Here is a 26,668-nt window from a genome sequence, read left to right on the forward strand (position 1 = left end):
GACACTGTCAGGGCTCCTAGGACTATATATATCTATAATACATAGTGTATGACACTGTCAGGACTCCTAGGACTATATATATCTATAATACATAGTGTATGACACTGTCAGGACTCCTAGGACTATATATATCTATAATACATAGTGTATGACACTGTCAGGGCTCCTAGGAATATATATCTATAATACATAGTGTATGACACTGTCAGGGCTCCTAGGACTATATATATGTATAATACATAGTGTATGACACTGTCAGGGCTCCTAGGAATATATATCTATAATACATAGTGTATGACACTGTCAGGACTCCTAGGACTATATATATCTATAATACATAGTGTATGACACTGTCAGGGCTCCTAGGAATATATATCTATAATACATAGTGTATGACACTGTCAGGACTCCTAGGACTATATATATCTATAATACATAGTGTATGACACTGTCAGGGCTCCTAGGAATATATATCTATAATACATAGTGTATGACACTGTCAGGGCTCCTAGGACTATATATATCTATAATACATAGTGTATGACGCTGTCAGGACTCCTAGGACTATATATCTATAATACATAGTGTATGACCCTGTCAGGGCTCCTAGGACGATATATCTATAATACATAGTGTATGACACTGTCAGGGCTCCTAGGACTATATATATATCTATAATACATAGTGTATGACGCTGTCAGGACTCCTAGGACTATATATATCTATAATATTTTTTTTATTTTTTATTTTATTTATATAGCGTCAACATATTCCGCAGCGCTGTACAATTTATAGGGTTCAGATACAGACATACATAACAAAGAACGTCATTTCACACAATGGGACTGAGGGCCCTGCTCAAAAGAGCTTACAATCTATGAGGTAGAGGGGGTGACACAAGAGGTAGCAGGGGCGGCATTGCTTATACAGTGTTCAGACAATTTTGTGCATTAGGAATTGTGATAGGCCGGTCTGATAAGATGCGTCTTTAGTTTGCGTTTGAAACTGTAGAAATTGGGAGTTACTCTGATTGTCCGGGGTAGAGCATTCCAGAGAAGTGGTGCAGCTCGGGAGAAGTCTTGTATACGAGCGGGGGAGGTTCTGATAATAGAGGATGGAAGTGTTAGGTCATTGAGTGAGCGGAGAGCACGGGTTGGGCGGTAGACAGAGATGAGGGAGGAAATGTATGGAGGTGCGGCATTATGGAGAGCCTTGTGGATGAGAGTAATAACTTTATATTTTATTCTATAATGAATAGGCAGCCAATGTAGTGACTGGCACAGACCGGAGGCCTCGCTGTAGTGACCGGCACAGACCGGAGGCCTCGCTGTAGTGACTGGCACAGACCGGAGGCCTCGCTGTAGTGACCGGCACAGACCGGAGGCCTCGCTGTAGTGACCGGCACAGACTGGAGGCCTCGCTGTAGTGACCGGCACAGACCGGAGGCCTCGCTGTAGCGTCTAGCCTGATAGATGAGCCTGGCTGCTGCATTCAGAATAGATTGTAGAGGGGAGAGTTTAGTGAGGGGAAGACGGATTAGTAAGGAGTTACAGTAGTCAAGGCGAGAATGAATCAGAGAGACAATAAGTGTCTTTAGTGTATCTCTGGTAAGGAAAGGGCGTATTCTGGAGATGTTTTTGAGGTGGAGGTGACATGAACGTGCGAGTGATTCAATATGAGGGGTGAAGGAAAGGTCTGCGTCACATATGACCCCGAGGCAGCGGGCCTACTGCCTAGGAGTTATAGTAAGGCCTGAGACTGCAATGGATATATCAGGGACAGATCTGTTAGATGGTGGAAACAGTAGTAGTTCAGTCTTAGAGAGATTTAGTGTCAGATAGAGCGAGGACATGATATTAGAGACAGCAGAGAGACAGTCACTGGTGTTCTGTATGAGTGCAGGGGTGATGTCACGGGAAGATGTGTATAATTGGGTGTCATCAGCATAAATATGTGTATGACATACATAGTGTATGACACTGTCAGGGCTCCTAGGACTATATACATCTATAATACATAGTGTATGACACTGTCAGGGCTCCTAGGACTATATATATATCTATAATACATAGTGTATGACACTGTCAGGGCTCCTAGGACTATATATATCTATAATACATAGTGTATGACACTGTCAGGACTCCTAGGACTATATATATATCTATACACTATGTATTATAGATATATATAGTCCTAGGAGCCCTGATAGTGTCATACACTATGTATTATAGATATATATAGTCTTGGGAGCCCTGATAGTGTCATATACTATGTATTATAGATATACAGTCCTATGAAAAAGTTTGGGCACCCCTATTAATCTTAATCATTTTTAGTTCTAAATATTTTGGTGTTTGCAGCAGCCATTTCAGTTTGATATATCTAATAACTGATGGACACAGTAATATTTCAGGATTGAAATGAGGTTTATTGTACTAACAGAAAATGTGCAATATGCATTAAACCAAAATTTGACCGGTGCAAAAGTATGGGCACCTCAACAGAAAAGTGACATTAATATTTAGTACATCCTCCTTTTGCAAAGATAACAGCCTCTAGTCGCTTCCTGTAGCTTTTAATCAGTCCCTGGATCCTGGATAAAGGGATTTTGGACAAACAATTCAAGTTCAGTTAAGTTAGATGGTCGCCGAGCATGGACAGCCCGCTTCACATCATCCCACAGATGTTCAATGATATTCAGGTCTGGGGACTGGGATGGCCATTCCAGAACATTGTAATTGTTCCTCTGCATGAATGCCTGAGGATTTGGAGCGGTGTTTTGGATCATTGTCTTGCTGAAATATCCATCCCCGGCGTAACTTCAACTTCGTCACTGATTCTTGAACATTATTCTCAAGAATCTGCTGATACTGAGTGGAATCCATGCGACCCTCAACTTTAACAAGATTCCCGATGCCGGCATTGGCCACACAGCCCCAAAGCATGATGGAACCTCCACCAAATTTTACAGTGGGTAGCATGTGTTTTTCTTGGAATGCTGTTTCTTTTTGGACGCCATGCATAACGCCTTTTTTTATAACCAAACAACTCAATTTTTGTTTCCAAAATGAAGCTGCCTTGTCCAAATGTGCTTTTTCATACCTCAGGCAACTCTATTTGTGGCGTACGTGCAGAAACGGCTTCTTTCTCATCACTCTCCCATACAGCTTCTCCTTGTGCAAAGTGCGCTGTATTGCTGACCGATGCACAGTGACACCATCTGCAGCAAGATGATGCTGCAGCTCTTTGGAGGTGTCTGTGGATTGTCCTTGACTGTTCTCACCATTCTTCTTCTCTGCCTTTCTGATATTTTTCTTGGCCTGCCACTTCTGGGCTTAACAAAACTGTCCCTGTGGTCTTCCATTTCCTTACTATGTTCCTCACAGTGGAAACTGACAGGTTAAATCTCTGAGACAGCTTTTTGTATCCTTCCCCTGAACAACTATGTTGAACAATCTTTGTTTTCAGATCATTTGAGAGTTGTTTTGAGTAGCCCATGATGCCACTCTTCAGAGGAGATTCAAATAGGAGATCAACTTGCAATTGGCCACCTTAAATACCTTTTCTCATGATTGGATACATCTGGCTATGAAGTTCAAAGCTCACTGAGGTTACAAAACCAATTTTGTGCTTCAGTAAGTCAGTAAAAAGTAGTTAGGGGAATTCAAATCAATAAAATGATAAGGGTGCCCATACTTTTGCACCGGTCAAATTTTGGTTTAATGCATATTGCACATTCTCTGTTAGTACAATAAACCTCATTTCAATCCTGAAATATTACTGTGTCCATCAGTTATTAGATATATCAAACTGAAATGGCTGCTGCAAACACCAAAATATTTAGAACTAAAAATGATTAAGATTAATAGGGGTGCCCAAACTTTTTCATAGGACTGTATATATAGTCCTAGAAGCCTTGACCGTGTCATACACTATATAGTATAGATATATATAGTCCTAGGAGTCCTGACAGTGTCATACACTATGTATTATAGATATATATAGTCCTAGGAGTCCTGACAGTGTCATACACTATGTATTATAGATATATATAGTCCTAGGAGCCCTGACAGTGTCATACACTATGTATTATAGATATATATAGTCCTAGGAGCCCTGACAGTGTCATACACTATGTATTATAGATATATATAGTCCTAGGAGCCCTGACAGTGTCATACACTATGTATTATAGATATATATAGTCCTAGGAGCCCTGACAGTGTCATACACTATGTATTATAGACATATATATATAGTCCTAGGAGCCCTGACAGTGTCATACACTATGTACTATAGATATATATATATATAGTCCTAGGAGCCCTGACAGTGTCATACACTATGTATTATAGATATATATATATATAGTCCTAGGAGCCCTGACAGTGTCATACACTATGTATTATAGATATATATATAGTCCTAGGAGCCCTGACAGTGTCATACACTATGTATTATATATATATATATATATATATATATATAGTCCTAGGAGTCCTGACAGTGTCATGCACTATGTATTATAGATATATACACTCACCGGCCACTTTATTAGGTACACCTGCCCAACTGCTCGTTAACACTTAATTTCTAATCAGCCAATCACATGGCGGCAACTCAGTGCATTTAGGCATGTAGACATGGTCAAGACAATCTCCTGCAGTTCAAACCGAGCATCAGTATGGGGAAGAAAGGTGATTTGAGTGCCTTTGAACGTGGCATGGTTGTTGGTGCCAGAAGGGCTGGTCTGAGTATTTCAGAAACTGCTGATCTACTGGGATTTTCACGCACAACCATCTCTAGGGTTTACAGAGAATGGTCCGAAAAAGAAAAAACATCCAGTGAGCGGCAGTTCTGTGGGGGGCGGAAATGCGTTGTTGATGCCAGAGGTCAGAGGAGAATGGCCAGACTGGTTCGAGCTGATAGAAAGGCAACAGTGACTCAAATAGCCACCCGTTACAACCAAGGTAGCCAGAAGAGCATCTCTGAACGCCGCACAGTACGTCGAACTTTGAGGCTACAGATGGGCTACAGCAGCAGAAGACCACACCGGGTGCCACTCCTTTCAGCTAAGAACAGGAAACTGAGGCTACAATTTGCACAAGCTCATCGAAATTGGACAATTGAAGATTGGAAAAACGTTGCCTGGTCTGATGAGTCTCGATTTCTGCTGTGACATTCGGATGGTAGGGTCAGAATTTGGCGTCAACAACATGAAAGCATGGATCCATCCTGCCTTGTATCGGTAACGGTTCAGGCTGGTGGTGGTGGTGTCATGGTGTGGGGAATATTTTCTTGGCACTCTTTGGGCCCCTTGGTACCAATTGAGCATCGTTGCAACGCCAAAGCCTACCTGAGTATTGTTGCTGACCATGTCCATCCCTTTATGACCACAATGTACCCAACATCTGATGGCTACTTTCAGCAGGATAATGCAATGCCATGTCATAAAGCTGGAATCATCTCAGACTGGTTTCTTGAACATGACAATGAGTTCACTGTACTCCAATGGCCTCCACAGTCACCAGATCTCAATCCAATAGAGGAGCATCTTTGGGATGTGGTGGAACGGGAGATTCGCATCATGGATGTGCAGCCGACAAATCTGCGACTGCAACTGTGTGATGCCATCATGTCAATATGGAGCAAAATCTCTGAGGAATGCTTCCAGCACCTTGTTGTATCTATGCCACGAAGAATTGAGGCAGTTCTGAAGGCAAAAGGGGGTCCAACCCGTTACTAGCATGGTGTACCTAATAAAGTGGCCGGTGAGTGTATATAGTCCTAGGAGCCCTGACAGTGTCATACACTATGTATTATAGATATATATATATAGTCCTAGGAGTCCTGACAGTGTCATACACTATGTATTATAGATATATATCGTCCTAGGAGTCCTGACAGTGTCATACACTATGTATTATAGATATATATAGTCCTAGGAGCCCTGACAGTGTCATACACTATGTATTATAGATATATATAGTCCTAGGAGCCCTGACAGTGTCATACACTATGTATTATAGATATATATAGTCCTAGGAGCCCTGACAGTGTCATACACTATGTATTATAGATATCCGCTCAACTACTCAAGACAAGAGAACATGGCACAAAGAATGGAGTACACCACGAGCACCAAATTTATTGAGGTTTGGGCACTGTATACCCAAAAAATAGGGGTGACGATGGGTTGTAAAACATACCAAATTTAGAAAACCCAAATTCTTGGTACATACATACGTCATCCATGAAAGGCGAGAAAAGTGCCTAACAAGTCTTTGCGCGCCAAGTCTACAGACACATACGTCATTGTCATGTCCAGCCCAAGGTCTCAAAATTTCATTTGTACTTTGCAGGTAGAACGCTCGATACCTGGGGATCACATGAGGTTCAGTCTAGAGCAAATATCCCAGATCAGACTGAGCTTCCCATCTGACTATACAGGGCTGTACTCGGGTATAGATGCAGAACCGCCATATGGTGCGCTTGGCATCAATCATCTTTCATAACTGGCCATGCCCATGGAAGACATTGCTGTGATTCTAGTAGACCACAGATGTGCGGTGCTTGGAGTATCGTCACTCTATGAGATAACAGGTATAATGAATGAGCAGCAGATATACAGGACGGGGACAGTTCATGCCGTCAGGTCAGGTGTAGACATCGCAGCATTACTACTCGTTCACACTTTCGTAGATGACCCCTCTGACCTGGGCTTGCTGGGTCTTTGCGTGTTGATCTCTCCACTTGGAACCGTTCTTCTACTGTGGGATTTCTGGTGCTTCACAAGCGTTGAGCTGCGACTGAATCTCTTCCCACACTCGAAACACGAGTATGGCTTCTCGCCGCTGTGAATGCGCTGGTGGATGGCGAGGTGCGAGTGCTGGATGAAGCTTTTGCCGCATTCTCTGCAGGTGTAAGGTTTCTCTTTGGTGTGGGTTCTACAATGTGTCACCAGGTAAGTGCTCCGACTGAAGCTCTTCCCACACTCGGCACAGGTGTAGGGTTTCTCTCCCGTGTGGGATCTGACATGGTTGTTATAGTCGGACACCTGAATGAAGCTCTTGCCGCAGTCAGCGCAGGCGTAGGGCTTCTCCCCGGTGTGAATCCTCTGGTGTCGGATAAATGCTGATTTGCACGGACAGCTCTTACCGCAGTAACTGCAGATGAACAAGGATCCTTTATGGGGCTTCTGTAGAGTGTTGATAATGGACATATTGTCGGAGGCCGCGAACACGTTATTGTAGGTGGATTCCACAATGTCATTACCAGGATATGAAAACTGAGAATCCAACTCCTCGAACTTGGTGACCTTGCCATTCACTGACGAGTCATCTAATGGCGTGTCCCTAATGTGGTCGGCCTGGGGTGAAAGGTCTGGTCCCTCTGGGTTCAGATTCTCGCTGTTCTCGCTCATCCCATTCACTTCCTCGGAGGATGAATAGCTGTACTCTATTTTGGGACTGTTCACCCTTTTCACTTCGGTGACCGTTTCAGGCATACCGTTGGCCGTTGCATCTACACTTCCTATTTCGGTGCCTTCTTCATTGTCCTTAAAAGGTTTCTGTGACTTTTTCTTCCATATAAACTTCTTATGATGTGGAAATGTCGGCTGATGATCGTCTTCTGCCGAGCCTTCAGAGATCAGGTATTTTTCCAAGGTGATTCGTAAGGGTTTGTGAGCAGCTTTCTTACTCTCCTTGTGAGGTTTTCTACAGTTCTCCGCTCGTTCCTCACACCCCGCTGCCTCGTCGGTTTCAGATTTGACGTGTGGGGTTTCAGCTCTTTGAGGGGACTGGGCTGGTTCTGCCTGATTGGTGATAGTTCCCCATGTGGGTGGATTGTTCTGTGTGAAGTTTTGAGAAACATCTTCCTCATTTTTCTTCTTACTAAAGTGCAGAGTCTTCCTTCTATGGGACTTCTTATGTTTTACTAGGGTTGAACTGCGGCTGAAGCTATTGCCACACTCAATACAGATGTAGGGCTTCTCCCCGCTGTGGATGCGCAGATGTAAAGAAAGGTGCGAGTGCTGGATGAAGCTTTTGTTGCACACATTGCAGGTGTAAGGCTTCTCTTTGGTGTGGGTTCTGGAGTGTGTCACCAGGTAAGTGCTCCGACTGAAGCTCTTCCCGCACTCCGCACAGGTGTAGGGTTTTTCTCCTGTGTGGGATCTGACATGATTGTTATAGTCGGACACCTGAATGAAGCTCTTGCCGCAGTCGGCGCAGGCGTAGGGCTTCTCCCCGGTGTGAATCCTCTGGTGTCGGATGTATGCGGACTGACAAGGACACGTTTTACCGCACTCAGAACAGATATAAATCTTAGCATTTGATTTTTTCTTAAAGTTTGATTCGAGATTTCCAAATGTATATTGCTTGTCAACACCTTCCCCTGCGAGATCCGTCTGGAGATCCATCAGATTGTCTGCGCTATCTTTTAAGCTGCTCTCGACAGACTCCATATTTCGTTGGTCGCACAAACCATCCGGGCTGTCGGCGCCTTCAGATTCTGTGCTGGTTTTTGACCCGGATTTCTCTCCTTCGGCTTTGGAGCAATTATTTGAGGTTTCAGTTGCGAGACTGCGGAGATGCGCGATAATGCTGGTGATGTCACTAGGACCGCGATCCTCCTGGCTGACTTTGTCCATCGAGTTGTTTGTAGGAGCTTGGGGAACATGATTGGAGTTGCACACTCCCCACGAGGGCTCTCGGGTAAAACATGAGGAGGGGTCATTATTCATCAATGGAACTGCATGCGACATTAACTGAGAAGATCCCAGAACGTGAGGACCGGAGCTCATGGTGCTGCCCACTGAAAGAGACAACAGGGAATCAGGTAAAGAGCCACAAAATAACCTAAGTGACGAAATGATAGTAACCTCATACCTGGAAAAGTGCTGCAACTCCCACTGTCCCCGCAGAACTCACATCCCAAACAATCGTTGACCCTTTATCTCTAATAGTGCTGCACTCCCTTCCACCTCACACAACAACTATATGCACCATAAAAACCACTGTGGCTGAGGGTCTTTGAGATCTACAACTCCCAGAAGTGATCTTACGCAAGCCTAAAGGTGCCCAGACACAAGCAAACCGCAGGGCAATGGTGTGCTGGTAATGGACAAGGCCCTGGACCCACTATTGTTCCTGCCCTTCCATGATTGTCCTCTACTCACCGGGTGCCACATGTCCAGCCGTTCCACCCGTGGCCTGTATGTTGCCAGCACAGGACACAACTCCTCTTTCTAACATGGAGCCTGGTGTCATCTCAGGGTGCGCAGCTGGGGTCTCAGTTCCTGGAAGAAGAAATATCTGAGAGCTCAGGGAAGGGGCAACACAATGGACCTATACAAAGGCAAAACACACCAGCGAAGTGCAGAGATCCTCCAGCTGTACAACGTACCAAAGAAAGAGAATAGATCAAGGTCGAATACACCATCATCCCGTCCCTGCAGAACGCCCTCGGCCATCGTTCGAAGCATCCATGCAAACTCTCCTGAAGTTCTCACCAAGATACACAAAGCCTATGGGGCAAGAAATGCTCAGTATGTGAATCTGAATATATAGCAATAATACAACATATCATCAACCAAAAGCATTCCCAATCTAGAGATGGAGGGTGAGGGGCGCACCAGAGGAGCACCATTACCATACAGTACTCAGAAGGGTGGTCTGTGCCCATGAGGTGGGGGCAGTGATAATGTCAGACAATATCAGTCATCATAGTCCTTGGCCACACATTTACATCCAGCCACTTCCACTGACATCTAATGCATGACAGAGTCAACGCCCCGGGGACCATCGACATGGAAAGACCTTCAGAAAACGGTCAGGAAGGAGGCAACAACATCTGGGATACAATTAAACTCTATGTAGATGTTTGAAGGTCTGGAGAGAGGTGACAGTCAGTAAAAACCCGAAGGCAGCTTCATGGGCAAAGAGTTGTGGATCTCCAGGCAATGGGATGGGCAGCGCAGTCTAGTGGTCTCGCCTCCATAGAAAGGACGTATACTACCGGTGGAATAAACCATTGAAGTGACTGGACCTAGAGTAATCCGTCTGTCCCGGAATACAGAGGGGCACGGTCACAGGACATATGACAGCAGCAGAAACCAAAGCTGTGGCCCCAATAATGGTAGATTATAGAATTCATCATCCAGTACCGAATGCACACCCCCGAGGGATTTCAGAAGTTTCTCCAAACAATCCTGTGATTGAGCCTCAGCGGTCACGTGGGGCACGATGACATCATTACACCAACAGTCAGCGGCCGGAAGAGTCCCGGAGAGGGAGTTGAGCCCAGGAGAGTTGAGTATAAGTATTTTTTTTTTATTTTAGTCACCCCCCCACTGTGATGGCATCTATTGGAAAGGGGCCCCACGACATCACAGGCCCCTTTTCATTTACAACATTTATAGCGGGCGAGGAACCAGGCTTTTCCTGACCACTATCATGGTGGTCTGGAGCCCCGGCCAATTCCGCAGGAGACATCTGGTTAGGAGCAATGCTTTTTCCAGCATGATGGACACAACGTCACAAAGCAAAAGTGATAACCAAGCGACTCAGGGAACGAAACATTACAATGTGTGTCCATAGTAGAAAACCCCCAGATGTAAATCCCATTCAGATCCCAGAGTCAATCCTCAAAAAGCAGCACAACAAAAACACAGACGGTGTGATAAAATACAAACCCCAATAAAGTAAGATGGGCCCAGAAACCGATATCCAGCAAAGCAAGGCAAAGGGCAGAAGTCTGGTCACATAAGGGGCAAAGAAGGAAGTATCGAGGCTTTACCGAAAATGTGTCTACTCATCAATAAGAGAAAAGTTTCAAAGGCTTAGAAATCTACTAAAGTAACCGAGGAAAGGCCCGAGAAAATAATCCAAAAACAATGGAAAAAAATACATTTATGTCCACAACCTGTACTCTCCATATATGACCTAATCTCCTGATACCGCCTCACATGTAATCTCCACAAACCTTCCTCTCCATACATGTCCTAATCTACTGATCACCTGTCCTCTCCATACAAGACCTCGGGGTCTTGTCTCCTCAGTAATCTCGCCTGTATTATTAGTCCTCGGGGTCTTGTCTCCTCAGTAATCTCCCCTATATTATCAGTCCTCGGCGTCTTGTCTCCTCAGTAATCTCCCCTGTACTGTCAGTCCTCGGGGTCTTGTCTCCTCGGTAATCTCCCCTATATTATCAGTTCTCGGGGTCTTGTCTCCTCAGTAATCTCCCCTATATTATCAGTCCTCGGGGTCTTGTCTCCTCAGTAATCTCCCCTGTATTATCAGTCCTCGGGGTCTTGTCTCCTCAGTAATCTTCTCTGTATTATCAGTCCTCGGGGTCTTGTCTCCTCAGTAATCTCGCCTGTATTATCAGTCCTCGGGGTCTTGTCTCCTCAGTAATCTCCCCTGTATTATCAGTCCTCGGGGTCTTGTCTCCTCGGTAATCTCCCCTGTATTATCAGTCCTCGGGGGCTTGTCTCCTCGGTAATCTCCCCTGTATTATCAGTCCTCGGGGGCTTGTCTCCTCAGTAATCTCGCCTGTATTATCAGTCCTCGGGGGCTTGTCTCCTCAGTAATCTCCCCTGTATTATTAGTCCTCGGGGTCTTGTCTCCTCGGTAATCTCCCCTGTATTATCAGTCCTCGGGGGCTTGTCTCCTCAGTAATCTCCCCTATATTATCAGTCCTCGGTGGCGTGTCTCCTCAGTAATCTCCCCTGTATTATCAGTCCTCGGGGGCTTGTCTCCTCAGTAATCTCGCCTGTATTATTAGTCCTCGGGGTCTTGTCTCCTCAGTAATCTCCCCTATATTATCAGTCCTCAGGGTCTTGTCTCCTCATTAATCTCCCCTGTATTATCAGTCCTCGGGGTCTTGTCTCCTCAGTAATCTCCCCTGTACTGTCAGTCCTCGGGGTCTTGTCTCCTCATTAATCTCCCCTGTATTATCAGTCCTCGGGGTCTTGTCTCCTCAGTAATCTCCCCTATATTATCAGTCCTCGGGGTCTTGTCTCCTCAGTAATCTCCCCTATATTATCAGTCCTCGGGGTCTTGTCTCCTCGGTAATCTCCCCTATATTATCAGTTCTCGGGGTCTTGTCTCCTCAGTAATCTCCCCTATATTATTAGTCCTCGGGGGCTTGTCTCCTCAGTAATCTTCTCTGTATTATCAGTCCTCGGGGTCTTGTCTCCTCAGTAATCTCCCCTGTATTATCAGTCCTCGGGGTCTTGTCTCCTCAGTAATCTCGCCTGTATTATCAGTCCTCGGGGTCTTGTCTCCTCAGTAATCTCCCCTGTACTGTCAGTCCTCGGGGTCTTGTCTCCTCAGTAATCTCCCCTGTATTATCAGTCCTCGGGGTCTTGTCTCCTCAGTAATCTCCCCTATATTATCAGTCCTCGGGGTCTTGTCTCCTCAGTAATCTCCCCTGTACTGTCAGTCCTCGGGGTCTTGTCTCCTCAGTTATCTCCAATGTATTATCAGTCCTCGGGGTCTTGTCTCCTCAGTAATCTCCCCTGTATTATCAGTCCTCGGGGTCTTGTCTCCTCAGTAATCTCCCCTGTATTATCAGTCCTCGGGGTCTTGTCTCCTCAGTAATCTCCCCTGTATTATCAGTCCTCGAGGTCTTGTCTCCTCAGTAATCTCCCCTGTATTATCAGTCCTCGGGGTCTTGTCTCCTCAGTAATCTCCCCTGTACTGTCAGTCCTCGGGGTCTTGTCTCCTCAGTAATCTCCCCTGTACTGTCAGTCCTCGGGGTCTTGTCTCCTCGGTAATCTCCCCTGCATTGTCAGTCCTCGGGGTCTTGTCTCCTCAGTAATCTCCCCTATATTATCAGTCCTCGGGGTCTTGTCTCCTCAGTAATCTCCTCTGTATTATCAGTCCTCGGGGTCTTGTCTCCTCAGTAATCTCCCCTGTATTATCAGTCCTCGGGGTCTTGTCTCCTCAGTAATCTTCCCTATATTATCAGTCCTCGGGGTCTTGTCTCCTCAGTAATCTCCCCTGCACTGTCAGTCCTCGGGGTCTTCTCTCCTCAGTAATCTCCTCTGTATTATCAGTCCTCAGGGTCTTGTCTCCTCAGTAATCTCCCCTGTATTATCAGTCCTCGGGGTCTTGTCTCCTCAGTAATCTCCCCTGTATTATCAGTCCTCGGGGTCTTGTCTCCTCAGTAATCTCGCCTGTATTATTAGTCCTCGGGGTCTTGTCTCCTCAGTAATCTCCCCTATATTATCAGTCCTCGGGGTCTTGTCTCCTCAGTAATCTCCCCTATATTATCAGTCCTCGGGGTATTGTCTCCTCATTAATCTCCCCTGTATTATCAGTCCTCGGGGTCTTGTCTCCTCAGTAATCTCCCCTATATTATCAGTCCTCGGGGTCTTGTCTCCTCAGTAATCTCCCCTATTTTATCAGTCCTCGGGGTCTTGTCTCCTCAGTAATCTCCCCTGTATTATCAGTCCTCGGGGGCTTGTCTCCTCAGTAATCTCCCCTGTATTATCAGTCCTCGGGGGCTTGTCTCCTCAGTAATCTCCCCTGTATTATCAGTCCTCGGGGGCTTGTCTCCTCGGTAATCTCCCCTGTATTATCAGTCCTCGGGGGCTTGTCTCCTCAGTAATCTCGCCTGTATTATCAGTCCTCGGGGGCTTGTCTCCTCAGTAATCTCCCCTGTATTATCAGTCCTCGGGGGCTTGTCTCCTCGGTAATCTCCCCTGTATTATCAGTCCTCGCGGTCTTGTCTCCTCAGTAATCTTCTCTGTATTATCAGTCCTCGGGGTCTTGTCTCCTCAGTAATCTCCTCTGTATTATCAGTCCTCGGGGTCTTGTCTCCTCAGTAATCTCCCCTATATTATCAGTCCTCGGGGTCTTGTCTCCTCAGTAATCTCCCCTATATTATCAGTCCTCGGGGTATTGTCTCCTCATTAATCTCCCCTGTATTATCAGTCCTCGGGGTCTTGTCTCCTCAGTAATCTCCCCTATATTATCAGTCCTCGGGGTCTTGTCTCCTCAGTAATCTCCCCTATTTTATCTGTCCTCGGGGTCTTGTCTCCTCAGTAATCTCCCCTGTATTATCAGTCCTCGGGGGCTTGTCTCCTCAGTAATCTCCCCTGTATTATCAGTCCTCGGGGGCTTGTCTCCTCAGTAATCTCCCCTGTATTATCAGTCCTCGGGGGCTTGTCTCCTCGGTAATCTCCCCTGTATTATCAGTCCTCGGGGGCTTGTCTCCTCAGTAATCTCGCCTGTATTATCAGTCCTCGGGGGCTTGTCTCCTCAGTAATCTCCCCTGTATTATCAGTCCTCGGGGGCTTGTCTCCTCGGTAATCTCCCCTGTATTATCAGTCCTCGGGGGCTTGTCTCCTCAGTAATCTCTCCTATATTATCAGTCCTCGGTGGCGTGTCTCCTCAGTAATCTCCCCTGTATAATCAGTCCTCGGGGGCTTGTCTCCTCGGTAATCTCCACTGTATTATCAGTCCTCGGGGGCTTGTCTCCTCAGTAATCTCGCCTGTATTATCAGTCCTCGGGGGCTTGTCTCCTCAGTAATCTCCCCGGTATTATCAGTCCTCGGGGGCTTGTCTCCTCGGTAATCTCCCCTGTATTATCAGTCCTCGGGGGCTTGTCTCCTCAGTAATCTCCCCTATATTATCAGTCCTCGGTGGCGTGTCTCCTCAGTAATCTCCCCTGTATTATCAGTCCTCGGGGGCTTGTCTCCTCGGTAATCTCCACTGTATTATCAGTCCTCGGGGGCTTGTCTCCTCAGTAATCTCGCCTGTATTATCAGTCCTCGGGGGCTTGTCTCCTCAGTAATCTCGCCTGTATTATCAGTCCTCGGGGTCTTGTCTCCTCAGTAATCTCCCCTATATTATCAGTCCTCGGGGTCTTGTCTCCTCAGTAATCTCCCCTGTACTGTCAGTCCTCGGGGTCTTGTCTCCTCAGTAATCTCCCCTGTATTATCAGTCCTCGGGGTCTTGTCTCCTCAGTAATCTCGCCTGTATTATCAGTCCTCGGGGGCTTGTCTCCTCATTAATCTCCCCTGTATTATCAGTCCTCGGGGTCTTGTCTCCTCGGTAATCTCCCCTATATTATCAGTTCTCGGGGTCTTGTCTCCTCAGTAATCTCCCCTATATTATCAGTCCTCGGGGTCTTGTCTCCTCAGTAATCTCGCCTGTATTATCAGTCCTCGGGGTCTTCTCTCCTCAGTAATCTCCCCTATATTATCAGTCCTCGGGGTCTTGTCTCCTCAGTAATCTCCCCTATATTATCAGTCCTCAGGGTATTGTCTCCTCATTAATCTCCCCTGTATTATCAGTCCTCGGGGGCTTGTCTCCTCAGTAATCTCCCCTGTATTATCAGTCCTCGGGGGCTTGTCTCCTCGGTAATCTCCCCTGTATTATCAGTCCTCGGGGGCTTGTCTCCTCGGTAATCTCCCCTGTATTATCAGTCCTCGGGGGCTTGTCTCCTCAGTAATCTCGCCTGTATTATCAGTCCTCGGGGGCTTGTCTCCTCAGTAATCTCCCCTGTATTATCAGTCCTCGGGGTCTTGTCTCCTCGGTAATCTCCCCTGTATTATCAGTCCTCGGGGGCTTGTCTCCTCAGTAATCTCCCCTATATTATCAGTCCTCGGTGGCGTGTCTCCTCAGTAATCTCCCCTGTATTATCAGTCCTCGGGGGCTTGTCTCCTCAGTAATCTCGCCTGTATTATTAGTCCTCGGGGTCTTGTCTCCTCAGTAATCTCCCCTATATTATCAGTCCTCGGGGTCTTGTCTCCTCAGTAATCTCCCCTGTATTATCAATCCTCGGGGTCTTGTCTCCTCAGTAATCTTCTCTGTATTATCAGTCCTCGGGGTCTTGTCTCCTCAGTAATCTCGCCTGTATTATCAGTCCTCGGGGTCTTGTCTCCTCAGTAATCTCGCCTGTATTATCAGTCCTCGGGGGCTTGTCTCCTCATTAATCTCCCCTGTATTATCAGTCCTCGGGGTCTTGTCTCCTCGGTAATCTCCCCTATATTATCAGTTCTCGGGGTCTTGTCTCCTCAGTAATCTCCCCTATATTATCAGTCCTCGGGGTCTTGTCTCCTCAGTAATCTCGCCTGTATTATCAGTCCTCGGGGTCTTCTCTCCTCAGTAATCTCCCCTATATTATCAGTCCTCGGGGTCTTGTCTCCTCAGTAATCTCCCCTATATAATCAGTCCTCAGGGTATTGTCTCCTCATTAATCTCCCCTGTATTATCAGTCCTCGGGGGCTTGCCTCCTCGGTAATCTCCCCTGTATTATCAGTCCTCGGGGGCTTGTCTCCTCGGTAATCTCCCCTGTATTATCAGTCCTCGGGGGCTTGTCTCCTCGGTAATCTCCCCTGTATTATCAGTCCTCGGGGGCTTGTCTCCTCAGTAATCTCGCCTGTATTATCAGTCCTCGGGGGCTTGTCTCCTCGGTAATCTCCCCTGTATTATCAGTCCTCGGGGTCTTGTCTCCTCGGTAATCTCCCCTGTATTATCAGTCCTCGGGGGCTTGTCTCCTCAGTAATCTCCCCTATATTATCAGTCCTCGGTGGCGTGTCTCCTCAGTAATCTCCCCTGTATTATCAGTCCTCGGGGGCTTGTCTCCTCAGTAATCTCGCCTGTATTATTAGTCCTCGGGGTCTTGTCTCCTCAGTAATCTCCCCTATATTATCAGTCCTCGGGGTCTTGTCTCCTCAGTAATCTCCCCTGTATTATCAGTCCTCGGGGTCTTGTCTCCTCAGTAATCTTCTCTGTATTATCAGTCCTCGGGGTCTTGTCTCCTCAGTAATCTCGCCTGTATTATCAGTCCTCGGGGGCTTGTCTCCTCGGTAATCTCCCCTGTATTATCAGTCCTCGGGGGCTTGTCTCCTCAGTAATCTCGCCTGTATTATCAGTCCTCGGGGGCTTGTTTCCTCAGTAATCTCCCCTGTATTATTAGTCCTCGGGGTCTTGTCTCCTCGGTAATCTCCCCTGTATTATCAGTCCTCGGGGGCTTGTCTCCTCAGTAATCTCCCCTATATTATCAGTCCTCGGTGGCGTGTCTCCTCAGTAATCTCCCCTGTATTATCAGTCCTCGGGGGCTTGTCTCCTCAGTAATCTCGCCTGTATTATCAGTCCTCGGGGTCTTGTCTCCTCAGTAATCTCCCCTGTACTGTCAGTCCTCGGGGTCTTGTCTCCTCAGTAATCTCCCCTGTATTATCAGTCCTCGGGGTCTTGTCTCCTCAGTAATCTCGCCTGTATTATCAGTCCTCGGGGGCTTGTCTCCTCATTAATCTCCCCTGTATTATCAGTCCTCGGGGTCTTGTCTCCTCGGTAATCTCCCCTATATTATCAGTTCTCGGGGTCTTGTCTCCTCAGTAATCTCCCCTATATTATCAGTCCTCGGGGTCTTGTCTCCTCAGTAATCTCGCCTGTATTATTAGTCCTCGGGGTCTTCTCTCCTCAGTAATCTCCCCTATATTATCAGTCCTCGGGGTCTTGTCTCCTCAGTAATCTCCCCTATATTATCAGTCCTCAGGGTCTTGTCTCCTCATTAATCTCCCCTGTATTATCAGTCCTCGGGGGCTTGTCTCCTCATTAATCTCCCCTGTATTATCAGTCCTCGGGGGCTTGTCTCCTCGGTAATCTCCCCTGTATTATCAGTCCTCGGGGGCTTGTCTCTTCGGTAATCTCCCTTGTATTATCAGTCCTCGGGGGCTTGTCTCCTCAGTAATCTCGCCTGTATTATCAGTCCTCGGGGTCTTGTCTCCTCAGTTATCTCCCCTGTATTATCAGTCCTCGGGGTCTTGTCTCCTCAGTAATCTCCCCTGTATTATCAGTCCTCGGGGTCTTGTCTCCTCAGTAATCTCCCCTGTATTATCAGTCCTCGGGGTCTTGTCTCCTCAGTAATCTCCTCTGTATTATCAGTCCTCGGGGGCTTGTCTCCTCAGTAATCTCCCCTGTATTATCAGTCCTCGGGGTCTTGTCTCCTCAGTAATCTCCCCTGTATTATCAGTCCTCGGGGTCTTGTCTCCTCAGTAATCTCCCCTGTACTGTCAGTCCTCGGGGTCTTGTCTCCTCAGTAATCTCCCCTGTACTGTCAGTCCTCGGGGTCTTGTCTCCTCGGTAATCTCCCCTGCATTGTCAGTCCTCGGGGTCTTGTCTCCTCAGTAATCTCCCCTATATTATCAGTCCTCGGGGTCTTGTCTCCTCAGTAATCTCCTCTGTATTATCAGTCCTCATGGTCTTGTCTCCTCAGTAATCTCCCCTGTATTATCAGTCCTCGGGGTCTTGTCTCCTCAGTAATCTCCCCTGTACTGTCAGTCCTCGGGGTCTTGTCTCCTCAGTAATCTCCCCTGTATTATCAGTCCTCGGGGTCTTGTCTCCTCAGTAATCTCGCCTGTATTATCAGTCCTCGGGGGCTTGTCTCCTCATTAATCTCCCCTGTATTATCAGTCCTCGGGGTCTTGTCTCCTCGGTAATCTCCCCTATATTATCAGTTCTCGGGGTCTTGTCTCCTCAGTAATCTCCCCTATATTATCAGTCCTCGGGGTCTTGTCTCCTCAGTAATCTCGCCTGTATTATTAGTCCTCGGGGTCTTCTCTCCTCAGTAATCTCCCCTATATTATCAGTCCTCGGGGTCTTCTCTCCTCAGTAATCTCGCCTGTATTATCAGTCCTCGGGGTCTTGTCTCCTCAGTAATCTCCCCTATATTATCAGTCCTCAGGGTCTTGTCTCCTCATTAATCTCCCCTGTATTATCAGTCCTCGGGGGCTTGTCTCCTCAGTAATCTCCCCTGTATTATCAGTCCTCGGGGGCTTGTCTCCTCGGTAATCTCCCCTGTATTATCAGTCCTCGGGGGCTTGTCTCCTCGGTAATCTCCCTTGTATTATCAGTCCTCGGGGGCTTGTCTCCTCAGTAATCTCGCCTGTATTATCAGTCCTCGGGGGCTTGTCTCCTCAGTAATCTCCCCTGTATTATTAGTCCTCGGGGTCTTGTCTCCTCGGTAATCTCCCCTGTATTATCAGTCCTCGGGGGCTTGTCTCCTCAGTAATCTCCCCTATATTATCAGTCCTCGGTGGCGTGTCTCCTCAGTAATCTCCCCTGTATTATCAGTCCTCGGGGGCTTGTCTCCTCAGTAATCTCGCCTGTATTATTAGTCCTCGGGGTCTTGTCTCCTCAGTAATCTCCCCTATATTATCAGTCCTCGGGGTCTTGTCTCCTCAGTAATCTCCCCTATATTATCAGTCCTCAGGGTCTTGTCTCCTCATTAATCTCCCCTGTATTATCAGTCCTCGGGGTCTTGTCTCCTCAGTAATCTCGCCTGTATTATCAGTCCTCGGGGTCTTGTCTCCTCAGTAATCTCCCCTATATTATCAGTCCTCGCGGTCTTGTCTCCTCAGTAATCTCCCCTGCATTGTCAGTCCTCGGGGTCTTGTCTCCTCAGTAATCTCCTCTATATTATCAGTCCTCGGGGTCTTGTCTCCTCAGTAATCTCCTCTGTATTATCAGTCCTCGGGGGCTTGTCTCCTCAGTAATCTCCCCTGTGTTATCAGTCCTCGGTGGCGTGTCTCCTCAGTAATCTCCCCTGTATTATCAGTCCTCGGGGGCTTGTCTCCTCGGTAATCTCCCCTGTATTATCAGTCCTCGGGGTCTTGTCTCCTCAGTAATCTCCCCTGTATTATCAGTTGTCACGGGATGGTTAGAGTCTATACTATAGGCAATGTGTAATATATATTTCATGTGGAATGTATTCTCTAACCTGTTGTAAACATCAGTGTGTAGTTGGCTGATTCGGGTCTAGTGTGTTAGCACATTGTATGCAAATCCCTCTAACTAGTGAGGACCAGTGAGGACAATGGGTGGAGATAATCTGATCAGTGTCTCCAAGAAGATGTTGGATGGTGCATTGTCCATAGTAGACAGGGAGTCTGCTCTCCTTGGTATAGGTGAGGGGGGAAGGATCTGTGACTCAGCCCTTCCCACCCCCAGGTATAGGAAGTAACAGTCTTAGTATATAGATGTAGCTAGCAGTTAGTATGTGTTAGCCGGCCTGTGCACAGCTCTGTAGAGAGCCAGGATTTAGTTACAGGACCAAGGAACCAAAGTTATCATTGGATTGTGACTTCTGTGGACTTATTGTTATTACGGTTGATGTGACCGCCGCCGGCTACTAACTTTGTGGATTACAATAAATTGCTGTTGTCTCCCGACCTCTTGCGTCCGTGTTGATTCAAAAGACCTTCCGGAGGAAGACGTATACCTTTGCTCCGTGACAACTGGTTGGCAGCGGTGGGATCAACAGCGGACAGCGAGATGGACTACAGCAGCCCAGCGATTAATGGAGCCACAACCTCAGAATACAGGAACTGGACTATGGCAAGTCTACAAGTAAGAGCCCGGGAACTAAACCTGAGTTACCAGGGAAGAACGAAAGAGCAACTGATCGAGGCACTGGAGGAGATGACCCTGCAAAGCGACCATGAGGAGGGCTGCCCCCAGGAGACTGGAGAGATACGGGAGTGGCAGGTACAGACCCAAAAGAGCAGATGGGTTGTTTTGTATGAGGAGGAATTGGCAGTGCTGGGGCTAGGAGCAACTGCAGAGCAAAGGAGTAGAGCATTACAGAGGGCTCAGGAAACGGAGAAGGAGGAACAGAGAATGGCGTATGAAAAGGAAAGAATGGCGCATGAAATGCGAATGGCTGAGATAACTGCGCGGAATTATAATCAAACGTCGACCCCCAGCCCAACAGTGAGAGAACCACCATATGTCTCCCATAAACACTTCAAGACCTTTGATGAAGCGGCTGGGGATGTTGATGGATATTTTCAGGACTTCGAACACCAGTGCCGCCTGATGGAAGTCCCAGAGAAGGATTGGGTCCGGTATCTGGTGGGGCACCTACGAGATGGGGCTGCGGAAGCTCTCAGAGCCATGGACCCTAGTGATCAGCGGGACTATGAGGCCATTAAAAGAGCGGTGCAGAAGTATTATGCAGTCACTCCAGAATCCTACCGAGTTCAGTTCCGCTCTTTGTCTTACAATGGGGGAAGCTCCTTCCACATGTTCGCCCACAAGTTGAAGCAAGCATGCAAGCGCTGGCTAGAAGGAGAGGAGGCTGTCACAGTCGATAAGATCCTCCAAGTCATACTTAAGGAACAGTTCTTTTCCCAGTGCCCCGCTGAGATCCGTGAGTGGGTGCTGGAACGGAACCCAGCCACAGTTGAGCAAGCTGCTTCTCTTGCAGATGAGGGCCTGACCATCAAGCCGCAGTGGAAGAGGTTGTTTGCAGAGGAGCGGAAAACTACCACAGTCCGCCAGACACCCTTCAGCCAGCCACCCACCTTTCGTGCCCGGCCTCAGGATTACAATTCCCCCTCTACCCTTGCCCCAGCCCATCGGCCTCCAGCTATGAACAACCCTGTCCCTAGACAACGACCTACTGGAAGAATGCTAGAGCGCAGATGTTTTGGTTGCGGGCGGCCTGGACATTTGCAAGCTAGTTGCCCTGTTAACATGGGGGCACGGGCCACCGTGGCATCTCGGCCTATTCACTACCTGGGAACCACCCCTAGGACAGAAAGTTTGGCCCCATTTCCAGATGACTCCATGAATGACCCATCTGTTCCACCTCCAGGGGTCTATGGGATTCAGCCTTCCGCCACACATCCCGCAAACCTTCAGAGGAAGCACTTGCAGGAGGTCCTACTGGATGGCCGAACAGTTGTTGGATTCCGGGACTCAGGAGCTTTCCTAACGGTAGCGGACCCCCGAGTTGTGCGACCCGAGGCCCTAGAGGAGGGCCCTGGCATTTCTATCAAGTTGGCAGGGGGTACTCAAAGACGTATTCCTAAAGCTACCGTGGAACTCGACTATGGTTATGGACCAAAACAATGCACAATTGGTGTGATGAGCGGGCTGCCGGCCGATGTTCTGTTAGGCAACGATGTTGGAAATCTACAGTGCCACTTTGTGGGAGCAGTGACCCGAAGCCAAGCTCAGGGAGAAGCCAACATGGATCCACCGGATTTTCTGCCAGATGCCAGCCCTTCAACCCTACAACTTTACCATTCAGCACCGCCGAGGGAACCAACACCAGAACACAGATGGGTTATCCCGGCAGGAGGACATATGAGCTATAGAGACTGATGTGCATTCCCCAATTTACCTGTGTAGGCCAATTGTGTCATGCACATGTTTTGAGAGGGGGAGGGGTTGTCACGGGATGGTTAGAGTCTATACTATAGGCAATGTGTAATATATATTTCATGTGGAATGTATTCTCTAACCTGTTGTAAACATCAGTGTGTAGTTGGCTGATTCGGGTCTAGTGTGTTAGCACATTGTATGCAAATCCCTCTAACTAGTGAGGACCAGTGAGGACAATGGGTGGAGATAATCTGATCAGTGTCTCCAAGAAGATGTTGGACTGTGCATTGTTCAAAAGAGACAGGGAGTCTGCTCTCCTTGGTATAGGTGAGGGGGGAAGGATCTGTGACTCAGCCCTTCCCACCCACAGATAGAGGAAGTAACAGTCTTAGTATATAGATGTAGCTAGCAGTTAGTATGTGTTAGCCGGCCTGTGCACAGCTCTGTAGAGAGCCAGGATTTAGTTACAGGACCAAGGAACCAAAGTTATCATTGGATTGTGACTTCTGTGGACTTATTGTTATTACGGTTGATGTGACCGCCGCCGGCTACTAACTTTGTGGATTACAATAAATTGCTGTTGTCTCCCGACCTCTTGCGTCCGTGTTGATTCAAAAGACCTTCCGGAGGAAGACGTATACCTTTGCTCCGTGACATCAGTCCTCGGGGGTCTTGTCTCCTCAGTAATCTCCCCTGTATTATCAGTCCTCGCGGTCTTGTCTCCTCAGTAATCTCCCCTGTATTATCAGTCCTCGGGGGCTTGTCTCCTCAGTAATCTCCCCTATATTATCAGTCCTCGGGGTCTTGTCTCCTCAGTAATCTCCCCTATATTATCAGTCCTCGGGGTCTTGTCTCCTCAGTAATCTCCCCTGTATTATCAGTCCTCGGGGGCTTGTCTCCTCAGTAATCTCCCCTGTATTATCAGTCCTCGGGGTCTTGTCTCCTCATTAATCTCCCCTGTATTATCAGTCCTCGGGGTCTTGTCTCCTCATTAATCTCCCCTGTATTATCAGTCCTCGGGGTCTTGTCTCCTCAGTAATCTCCCCTGTACTGTCAGTCCTCGGGGTCTTGTCTCCTCGGTAATCTCCCCTATATTATCAGTCCTTGGGGTCTTGTCTCCTCAGTAATCTCCCCTATATTATCAGTCCTCGGGGGCTTGTCTCCTCAGTAATCTCGCCTGTATTATTAGTCCTCGGGGTCTTGTCTCCTCAGTAATCTCCCCTATATTATCAGTCCTCGGGGTCTTGTCTCCTCAGTAATCTCCCCTATATTATCAGTCCTCGGGGTCTTGTCTCCTCAGTAATCTCCCCTGTATTATCAGTCCTCGGGGGCTTGTCTCCTCAGTAATCTCCCCTGTATTATCAGTCCTCGGGGTCTTGTCTCCTCAGTAATCTCCCCTGTATTATCAGTCCTCGGGGTCTTGTCTCCTCAGTAATCTCCCCTGTATTATCAGTCCTCGGGGGCTTGTCTCCTCAGTAATCTCCCCTATATTATCAGTTCTCGGGGTCTTGTCTCCTCAGTAAACTCCCCTATATTATCAGTCCTCGGGGTCTTGTCTCCTCAGTAATCTCCCCTATATTATCAGTCCTCGGGGTCTTGTCTCCTCGGTAATCTCCCCTGTATTATCAGTCCTCGGGGTCTTGTCTCCTCAGTAATCTCCCCTGTACTGTCAGTCCTCGGGGTTTTGTCTCCTCGGTAATCTCCCCTATATTATCAGTTCTCGGGGTCTTGTCTCCTCAGTAAACTCCCCTATTTTATCAGTCCTCGGGGTCTTGTCTCCTCAGTAATCTTCTCTGTATTATCAGTCCTCGGGGTCTTGTCTCCTCAGTAATCTCCCCTGTATTATCAGTCCTCGGGGTCTTGTCTCCTCAGTAATCTCCCCTGTATTATCAGTCCTCGGGGTCTTGTCTCCTCAGTAATCTTCTCTGTATTATCAGTCCTCGGGGTCTTGTCTCCTCAGTAATCTCCCCTGTACTGTCAGTCCTCGGGGTCTTGTGTCCTCGGTAATCTCCCCTATATTATCAGTTCTCGGGGTCTTGTCTCCTCAGTAATCTCCCCTGTATTATCAGTCCTCGGGGTCTTGTCTCCTCAGTAATCTCCCCTGTATTATCAGTCCTCGGGGTCTTGTCTCCTCAGTAATCTTCTCTGTATTATCAGTCCTCGGGGTCTTGTCTCCTCAGTAATCTCCCCTGTATTATCAGTCCTCGGGGTCTTGTCTCCTCAGTAATCTCCCCTGTACTGTCAGTCCTCGGGGTCTTGTCTCCTCAGTAATCTCCCCTGTATTATCAGTCCTCGGGGTCTTATCTCCTCAGTAATCTTCTCTGTATTATCAGTCCTCGGGGTCTTGTCTCCTCAGTAATCTCCACTATATTATCAGTCCTCGGGGTCTTGTCTCCTCAGTAATCTCGCCTGTATTATCAGTCCTCGGGGTCTTGTCTCCTCAGTAATCTCCACTATATTATCAGTCCTCGGGGTCTTGTCTCCTCGGTAATCTCCCCTGTACTGTTAGTCCTTGAGGTCTTCTCTCCTCAGTAGTCTCCCCTGTATTATCAGTCCTCGGGGTCTTGTCTCCTCAGTAATCTCCCCTGTATTATCAGTCCTCGGGGTCCTGTCTCCTCAGTAATCTCCCCTGTATTATCAGTCCTCGGGGTCTTGTCTCCTCAGTAATCTCCCCTGTATTATCAGTCCTCGCGGTCTTGTCTCCTCAGTAATCTTCTCTGTATTATCAGTCCTCGGGGTCTTGTCTCCTCAGTAATCTCCTCTGTATTATCAGTCCTCGGGGTCTTGTCTCCTCAGTAATCTCCCCTGTATTATCAGTCCTCGGGGTCTTGTCTCCTCAGTAATCTCCCCTATATTATCAGTCCTCGGGGTCTTGTCTCCTCAGTAATCTTCTCTGTATTATCAGTCCTCGGGGTCTTGTCTCCTCAGTAATCTCGCCTGTATTATCAGTCCTCGGGGTCTTGTCTCCTCAGTAATCTCCCCTGTATTATCACTCCTCGCGGTCTTGTCTCCTCAGTAATCTTCTCTGTATTATCAGTCCTCGGGGTCTTGTCTCCTCAGTAATCTCCTCTGTATTATCAGTCCTCGGGGTCTTGTCTCCTCAGTAATCTCCCCTGTATTATCAGTCCTCGGGGTCTTGTCTCCTCAGTAATCTCCTCTGTATTATCAGTCCTCGGGGTCTTCTCTCCTCAGTAATCTCCCCTGTATTATCAGTCCTCGGGGGCTTGTCTCCTCAGTAATCTCCCCTATATTATCAGTCCTCGGGGTCTTGTCTCCTCAGTAATCTTCTCTGTATTATCAGTCCTCGGGGTCTTGTCTCCTCAGTAGTCTCCCCTATATTATCAGTTCTCGGGGTCTTGTCTCCTCAGTAATCTCCCCTATATTATCAGTCCTCGGGGTCTTGTCTCCTCAGTAATCTCCCCTATATTATCAGTTCTCGGGGTCTTGTCTCCTCAGTAATCTCCCCTATATTATCAGTCCTCGGGGGATTGTCTCCTCAGTAATCTTCTCTGTATTATCAGTCCTCGGGGTCTTCTCTCCTCAGTAATCTCCCCTGTACTGTCAGTCCTCGGGGTCTTCTCTCCTCACTACCCCCACCACAGCAGAGATACAATGGTAGCTCACCACAGTCCAGAGCCCCGTACACCTGACTCTTCAGCGCTGTTGTCTTGATACCAGGGCCGCTGTATACGATATGAGGAGTCCACAGGGCGAGTGTCTTCACGGTAGATGGAGAAGTGTTATGTGTGAGGCAGTGGAAAGGAAGAGCAGCGACGGCGGTGGGAGCCACATAGACACGTATAGCAGTGTGTTCTACATGGACGTAGGAGGTCACATGACTGCGGGGTCCTAAAGCCACTATAGGACTCTAGGCGGTCACATGACTGCTTGGTCCTGAAGCCACTATAGGACTCTAGGTGGTCACATGACTGCGGGGTCCTGAAGCCACTATAGGACTCTAGGTGGTCACATGACTGCTTGGTCCTGAAGCCACTATAGGACTCTAGGTGGTCACATGACTGCGGGGTCCTGAAGCCACTATAGGACTCTAGGTGGTCACATGACTGCTTGGTCCTGAAGCCACTATAGGACTCTAGGTGGTCACATGACTGCTTGGTCCTGAAGCCACTATAGGACTCTAGGTGGTCACATGACTGCGGGGTCCTACAGACATTATAAGATTGTAGGAGGTCACATGACTGCGGGGTCCTATGGTCACATGACTGACAGAAGTATTGCTATCATCACAGTGCACCGTCTGATGCCACATCTACAACACTCACCCAACTTTCCTGAGCCCCTGCACAGCACAGCCCCCAACCTGACTGTAGCATCAGCATGAAGTGAGTGAGACTAGTTGTGGCCCCTGCAGCCCCCACAGAGACCCTCCCCTCTGCAGCTCCACTGCTGTGCACAGTCAGGGGCCCCTCTCACCTCTCAGGCAGTCCACAATCTCAGCTCAGCTGAGTCTCCGCACAGGACATAGGGAGTGGCGCTGCGTCCTGGGACTTGTAGTCCTCTCTCTGCTTCCAAGTAGGGAA

General features: G+C 47.9%; 1 protein-coding gene across 3 annotated transcripts; it reads right to left on the reverse strand.

Moving 5' to 3' along the window:
- Window positions 1–6,137: 6,137 nt before the first annotated feature.
- On the reverse strand, window positions 6,138–26,617 carry LOC142201046 (uncharacterized). 3 transcript variants are annotated; one of them, XM_075271866.1, is made up of 4 exons: window positions 26,562–26,617; window positions 9,409–9,529; window positions 9,182–9,301; window positions 6,138–8,817 (listed from the first exon to the last, which is right to left on the reverse strand). In XM_075271866.1, the coding sequence occupies exons 2-4, from the start codon at window positions 9,485–9,487 to the stop codon at window positions 6,689–6,691; spliced, it is 2,328 nt and encodes a 775-aa protein (XP_075127967.1). In that variant the 5' UTR covers window positions 9,488–9,529; window positions 26,562–26,617; the 3' UTR covers window positions 6,138–6,688. The 3 variants fall into 3 exon arrangements, with proteins under 3 accessions (XP_075127967.1, XP_075127969.1, XP_075127968.1); XM_075271868.1 differs by lacking the exon at window positions 26,562–26,617 and adding an exon at window positions 26,411–26,422; XM_075271867.1 differs by lacking the exon at window positions 26,562–26,617 and adding an exon at window positions 25,752–25,828.
- Between the last annotated feature and the right edge of the window lie 51 nt (window positions 26,618–26,668).

The sequence above is a fragment of the Leptodactylus fuscus genome, chromosome 4 (genome assembly GCF_031893055.1).
Source record: "Leptodactylus fuscus isolate aLepFus1 chromosome 4, aLepFus1.hap2, whole genome shotgun sequence".
In the NCBI taxonomy this organism is placed as follows: domain Eukaryota; kingdom Metazoa; phylum Chordata; class Amphibia; order Anura; family Leptodactylidae; genus Leptodactylus; species Leptodactylus fuscus.

Excerpts from the sequence above, each read along its gene's own strand:
- LOC142201046 (XM_075271866.1), bottom strand. The coding sequence starts at position 9,487 with ATGCTTCGAACGATGGCCGAGGGCGTTCTGCAGGGACGGGATGATGGT. Across the intron at positions 9,302-9,408 it reads TGATCTATTCTCTTTCTTTG|GAACTGAGACCCCAGCTGCG; the intron begins GTACGTTGTACA and ends TTCTTCTTCCAG. Across the intron at positions 8,818-9,181 it reads GGCTGGACATGTGGCACCCG|TGGGCAGCACCATGAGCTCC; the intron begins GTGAGTAGAGGA and ends TGTCTCTTTCAG.